Below are 6,827 nucleotides of genomic sequence, written 5' to 3' on the forward strand. Positions count from 1 at the left end.
CGCCTGAAATGAAAAAAACATATCGTGATATGAAAAAATCTCATATCGCCCAGCTCTACTGGTATCACTCAATAATTAAGGCAAACTGGTTTTACGTGAGATGACCCATTCACGTTAATCTTCCTCACATGCTTCATGCGCAGTGGTGAAAGAGGCTGTAAATACAGTTTCATTAACCCCAAGGCTTTCCTGTGATTTCAAACGAGACTACTGGCAACAAGAAAACACTCTTTATGAAACAGCAGTTAAACATTTTGTTGAAACTTGGATATAAACTAGTGGCTTTGTTTAATTAAAAAAAAAATCTTTTACCTGCATTTATCGTTATTAGATGCTTATGAACAAAGACGGCGCTTCTTGTTTTGTAATATGCTTTCCCTAAAATCTTCTAAAGAAAACCGTTCTTAAACAAATTTCCTACTAAGTGTTTAATTAAAGGTAATAATTATTGATGTCTCTCCTAATTATTAGGTATGGTGAGCAAAATCCTTGCTTCTCGGTTGCCACTTTCTCAAGTGACGATGAGGATGGCAAAGATGTTTCAAAGAAGGTGACCAGTGCACTGGAGAGGGTGACATCAGACTACCACTCTGGTTCCTCTTCAGATGAGGAGAGTGCCCGCACTTCTCCCCTCACTATCCCCAGCAGATGCTCTGCTTCCCAGGTATTCTGTCATGAAATGAGGGCTGCCTACATTCACATATATTCTGTCTTTTATGAGAGGAAACATTTTGCTGCTGTCAATGAATATTTGAGTGCACACACAAAGCAAGACTCCTGATAACACAGGCTAATGATTCTGAACAGGAGACACTGCAGTAAGCACTCTGGCTAAATGGTTAGCCAAGGCCTGGATGAATTGTTTTAAAGAATATTTCATGCATGAAGTTGGTGAATGATGGTGTATGTTTGCATGCCAAACTTGCACCTATGCTTCTTGGGTTCAGCTTCACCCCATAAATGATCAAAATTATACTTGATCAAATGAGTGAAGGAGCCAGGTGATGATGATAAATAATAACCATTTCAACAATGAAAACTTGGTCAACTAATAGTCCTCTTACACTAGTACCTACTTGACTCGACTTGGTCAAGCTTGATCTAGCTACAGTATTATGACTGTTTTTTGGTTTGTCCACTATAATTGGCAGCTTATATATATGTAACTTATTTATTTTTCCTCTTTTTATCCGTTTAAGAAAATGAATCCATGTGCTCCTATATGGCATCCCAAAAAGATGGTACCAGGAAAAGGTCATATCCTTCCACAGCCCCACTACAGCTACAGGCCTCGGAATAGAGCCCCACACAGTTTGAGGAACAACCTGTGGGTCCCTACTGTGTACAGGGGAGGGCCTGGATATTGGGAAACACACAAAAATCTGGCACATTGTTACAGTTAGGAATCATGGTGCTTATTGTTCACACTGGACATTAAACCTGAAGGCAACTTTAATATGACTGACCATTTGTTGTTGTTTCTTTTTAAACATGAACTTTTTATAAATGTTTTTTTGACAAAGTCTGTTTTGCACTTTAGACTATTTGTTATAGTTGGAGGAAATCACTTGTATTAAATTAGATATTGATATTGGAATACTACACGTATAGTCTTGAAGTACTGTATTTTTACTAAGGGAAATGTTTATGTTTGCCACTGACTGTCCTTTGTGATAAAGTGTTTTATTTATTCATAGTGAAGAGTTGTGTCAGAAGTAAAGGCTTAAATTTATGGAGTTTTATTAAATACTTCTAGCATCACAACACACACTTTGATTTTCTCCCCTATACTGTGTTACCTTCTGTTTGTCTTTGTGTTACCACCTATCAACTTGCTACCAATCAGTGCAAATATCACACTTTCTTTTAACTCCATTGATTTTTTAAAAAAATTATTATTATTGTTCCCCCTGTATGTTTTGGTGTCAACTAGAAAATACTCAAACCCGCGCACACACAGTGTCTCGCCCTGGTGTCGTGTGTATGAGGTCCAATATCAGGACAGAAATTCTGGCTTTTTGGGCAAAGAGCTGTTGCTCAGTTCCTAACTGATCTCAACTAAATGTTGCGTGACTCTTCAGTCACATTCAATAACATACCTGAGACATACATATTAAAATGGTCACAGATGTGGGGGATGTGACGAAATCTTTTGAGCATCAGCTAACCTGCTGGATGGGGCTCCCACACCAGCGGCAGACTGAAACATTGCACAGCACAGTTTGACAGCTGCTCTCTTATTTGAAAGGGGATTCCACAGTGGGCCCTCTCCTTGCTTGATTTGGTGGATTTTTCACACGGGCTGCCATTCTGCCTGCAAAAAATCAAGATATTTGTCTCTGCAGGGGATCAAACCTGTGATCTTTTACTTAATAGGCAAATGTGTAAACTAGATAAACATTTTTCAGAGGATGTGACGTAACAGTAATCATATCAGGGTAAATATTTTGGTAAACACACCTTTGTGGTACAGGTTTAATTGTTTTTACTGGCACAGCCAGGGTGACCGTCACGCACACAGGGATAGTTCCTCTGGCCTGAAAAGAAAAAGATGTTTCCACAAGTCATTGCATGTTAGTTATGTTTATAGTTTCCTAATGATGAAGTTACTTAAAACTGCAGGCACTCTGGCTGATAACCTGTCATTAGCTCTACAGTCAATTTCTATATATAATTAATAATTGTCATATTCTGCTGTGCACTTATTTAATTTTAGAAGATTCAATGTCAGGACAGATGTGAAACTGAAAATAAGCTTTTAATGCTGATAGTTCAGTGCAAAGAAGATAAAGGAACAGAGCGAGGAGACAAAACTACATGGATGACGTGACAATGACAGAACAGGCAGAGGGTTTTATTTTAGTTGATTCTATGCTGTTTTATCTTGTTTTGGGGTTTTTTTTAATATAGGGCTGTTTTAATTTTTATGTATTTTGTGTTTTATTTATTTATTTTTGCTGTTTTGTGTTATTCTATTGCTTTTAACTTATTTTCTGTACAGCACTTTGGTCCTGTGCTGGGGATTTTAAAGTGCTTTATGAATAAAATTGGATTGGAGAGGGAACAGAAAAACAAAGGACCTAAATAACCTTCAGAGCCATCACTATCAAGAACTGAAGACTCATCATACGGGACTTCTAAATACAATGAACTAAACTAAAGCAACAACACTACAAATAGTAAGAAGAGTAAGTGAATATCAACGGCAGCAAAGGCAACTAATGAACCAAACCCAAAAACTCAAAACCACGATCCAGGGACCATGACAATGACCAACACAAAGTAACACATCACTGATCGATGTGCAAAGCTGGGAGAGACTCACTCCAAAAGACTTGCAGCTGTAAGTGCCGATGGTTGGACAGAATATTGGTTCTTCATGTTTGATGTGCAAATATCAATTAACACATTTATTAATTTTTTCTCTAATTTAGTACATTTAAAACACAAGAGTGTGATACATTTTTACAATGAAAATTAATTACAAAGCCAACAGCCTTTCCAGAGAGACCCACTGATGTAACGTCACCTTCCTCTGCTGTAAAACCTCACATCAAAACTGCTTTCTGTAAGAATATGTAGAAGATTGGAGCTCAACCTGTAGGAGGACTCCAGGGCTACCACAATACAACAGGGCTCCTTTTAGCCCTCCTCCTGCACCAGTTATCATTATTACAGAGTACCCGAAGACCTTAAGGGGAAGAAAAAGGAGTCTTCTGAAAACTTAGTAAAACTCAATGTAAAGCCCACAGAAACCGATCCTGTGTTTCAGAACAAATACCTAATAACTTCTGACAAAGAAGACCTGAATAATTTAGCAATAATTCTAAATATAAAAACAAAAAACCATACGTGTATTTCAGCTGTTTATTTCTGCCACCTGGAAACATCTGAAGCTGTGGTGGGGAGGAGGTCACTAAACAAACAGCAACTCTTAACACACTCTGATCTACTTCGTTGTGCACCTCCGTCCTATCTGGCACAGGTTCCCCGTCTGTCACAGGCCTAACACAGAAAGATCACCATTCACAGTCATGGCCAAATTAGAACTACAAGCTAACCTAATGTGCATGATTTGAACTGTGTGAGGAAGCTGGAGCATCCAGACACAACCAGTGCAGGCACAAGGAGAACAGGAAGCAGGAACCCGCTTCCTGTAAGGTGACAGTGCTAACCACTGCCCCACTGTTTCATGTTATACACAACATTATTTTTAATTGAAATTGTACAGTACTGTGTCTTTTTTAAAGTGATCTTGAGCAATACTGTTCCAGATTCCCTGGAGGTCTTTCAAAGTTTACTTTGGACATTGGCTACTTTTTCGCTTATTTTCCATCCAGTCGTTGTGCCTGACCATTTTCAGAGGAAGGTTAACAAACAATTTAAAATTGTATCTTTAGGAACTATATTACTACCAGCCAAAGGGTGAGATATGCAAAATCACACAAGACCTGGACTAAAAATCAGTGGCAACGATGTTATGGGGAGATTAATCCACACTTGAAAGTTTAGTTTAAACTGTGTTTAATATGTTTGAAGGTCAGGAGAGAAGTACAACAGTGAGTCTACAGAAATCTGTAAAACACGGTAGAGATCAAAGCCTGGAGAACTATTTCTGAACACTACTTAAAGAAGTTACAGGAAAGCTTGTCTGGGAGAGTTAAGTCTGTGTTGAATAATAAAGGTTGTCAAACATTGACTTTCAAGCTTTTCAGAAACTCTCTTGTTGGCTTACATACTGTATTTTCTATTTATTTGTGCACTTGTTTCAAAGCTGCTGCAGTGCCTTCACAATATAATGTAAAGAAATGACAGTGGTTCATGACATGTGGTATTTCTTTTGATTTCAGATTAGTTTGGATCTTATTAACATATTTGCTTTTTCTTATTCAATCAATTTGCTACACGTTTGCTGTGTTTAACTTATTTTTTAACTGTGGTCACAAATATATTTCCCAGTTTGTGTATTCCTCACACATGTGAGGCTTTTGCTCAAGTTTTGTCTGGTTGTCTCTTATAGTGTGTCTTTTGTCTCCTCTCCTTCTTCTCTTCCCTTTCATCCCAAATTGGTCACGGCGGATGGCTGCCCCTGTTCAAAGGGAGTTTTTCCTCCCCACTTTCACCAAGTGCTTGCTCATCATGATCGTCTGATTGTTAGTTTCAACATAAAGCACCTTGAGGCAACAGCTGACCTGATGCTATATAAGTATAATCACACTCATTCCAGCTGGATGGCAGGGAGTCAAGTTGTGGAATGTAGCTGAGAACTGTTACTCAAATGTTTTACAGTACGAAATGTGTCATCGTACTTCTGCTCTACTACATTTCCCGATCATTTATTAACAGCTTTAGTTGCTTACTTATTTTGCAGATTTTTACAGATTACATTCTACATAAAACTGCCCAGCTCAATATAAGTAATTAAAATAACTTTCAGCTGAACAATACAATCAAGAATTCACTGCCATCATCCTTACTTGAGTATGTCTTGAGGCTAAATTTCTTGTACTGTTACTTAAGTAGTCTTGTGATTTATTTATTTCGTTTATTTTTATTTTATTTTTAACTAAAGTAATGTTGTACGATTGTCAATTGTTGGACTCTGTATCCAATATTTTATATGTCAGTTCTCTTCCAGCACATCCTCTTGTGGTTTCACAAAATAAACTTCCGTGAAGAAAAGTTCCCTGATTGACTGAAGCGGAATCTTTAGAGAACCATTGAAGGAAAGGTCCGTGAGGGCCTCTGGCTGGGACACACACAGAGTAGTGCCGTTGTACCGTAAATCATTCTTCAAAGATCCAGCGGATAAGAAGACACGGGCAGGTTGAGCGAACCGTAGCATGGGCACCGGCAGGGGGCGTCGCTGGTCGTGGGATGGATAGGCCAAGCGGCGGTCACGTGACGCAGTGCGGCGCGCTTCGCTGTGCACCTGCACAGAGTGGAGGACAAGGAGGAGGCGGTGTGGAGTTTGGATGCTGTGTCGGGGCTGAGCTGCCGAGTCTCACTTCAAATTCAGCACAAGTTCTTCACCAAGTTTCACTGAACAAGCGGCGGAATAGTTGAGCAGGAATGGAGCTTTCGGCGGCCCGGTTGTGTGTCTCACTGTTGAGCCTCTTCGCAGGTAAGTTTGTCGACTGAGCTGAAGCTGAGCTACTTTGACTCTAATGAATATTTCTGTGAACCGGGCTCGGAGCGGTCAGACGTGTACAACAACGCTAGCCGTTGACGTGGACACCGAAACTCGTGTTTTTTCGACGAGTTGAAAGGCGCATGATTTTTAAAAGTCGTGTTTTTCAGTGGTTCGACTTGATGACGAAGCTGTAACTTCAGCGGTTAAACACAAAGCACTTCCCAACAGAGCTAGCTGTGACCCAAGGTCAGTTTAGTTGTGTTACAAGCAGAACAAACGAGCTGCGAAAGCAGGTTTAAAGTGAAACAGTTAAGTAGTCAAACTGAAGTAACTGTGAAAAACGTCTGTTTTCTGACACACGGGTCGGTCGGCGAACAGCATTTCAGTCGTTTGTGGTCATATCTCATCTCGGTGACCAGTAAGAGACAGTGGTTTAGTTCACTTTTAATCAGCCTTACCCAGTGGCTGTGTTTTGTACCTGAGCTGAATGCTTTTTAAAAAAATGTGCTGAACTGGGATTTTAAATGCTCCCGTTAACGAGCGGGGGGATTATTTTATATGAAAAAAGGACATTTCCCCGGTGCCAAAAATCAGTGTATTTCCCTCCGTGCGTCCATTTCTTTTGGGTTATCGTCGCGTGGCTAACACAATAGCTTGATCCGCTTTTAAACCTGTGGCTGCAGGACTTCAAAGT

At 39.7% G+C, this 6,827-nt stretch overlaps 2 protein-coding genes across 2 annotated transcripts in view; both read left to right on the forward strand.

Moving 5' to 3' along the window:
• The window catches only part of btg3 (B-cell translocation gene 3), a 21,614-nt gene that overhangs the window by 2,641 nt on the left and 12,146 nt on the right, over positions 1 to 6,827 (forward strand). Inside the window, exons 4-5 of the mRNA XM_005926798.2 lie at positions 472 to 664; positions 1,200 to 6,124. Of these exons, the coding sequence (XP_005926860.1) occupies positions 472 to 664; positions 1,200 to 1,403 (397 nt within the window). The 3' untranslated portion in view covers positions 1,404 to 6,124. The remainder of the gene's footprint in view (positions 1 to 471; positions 665 to 1,199; positions 6,125 to 6,827) is intronic.
• The window catches only part of cxadr (CXADR Ig-like cell adhesion molecule), a 37,108-nt gene continuing 36,229 nt past the window's right edge, over positions 5,949 to 6,827 (forward strand). The window contains exon 1 of the mRNA XM_005926799.3: positions 5,949 to 6,124. Within this exon, the coding sequence (XP_005926861.1) occupies positions 6,073 to 6,124 (52 nt within the window). The 5' untranslated portion in view covers positions 5,949 to 6,072. The remainder of the gene's footprint in view (positions 6,125 to 6,827) is intronic.

The sequence above is a fragment of the Haplochromis burtoni genome, unplaced genomic scaffold, assembly GCF_018398535.1.
Source record: "Haplochromis burtoni strain Fernald_Lab_line unplaced genomic scaffold, NCSU_Asbu1 Contig_24, whole genome shotgun sequence".
Taxonomy (NCBI): domain Eukaryota; kingdom Metazoa; phylum Chordata; class Actinopteri; order Cichliformes; family Cichlidae; genus Haplochromis; species Haplochromis burtoni.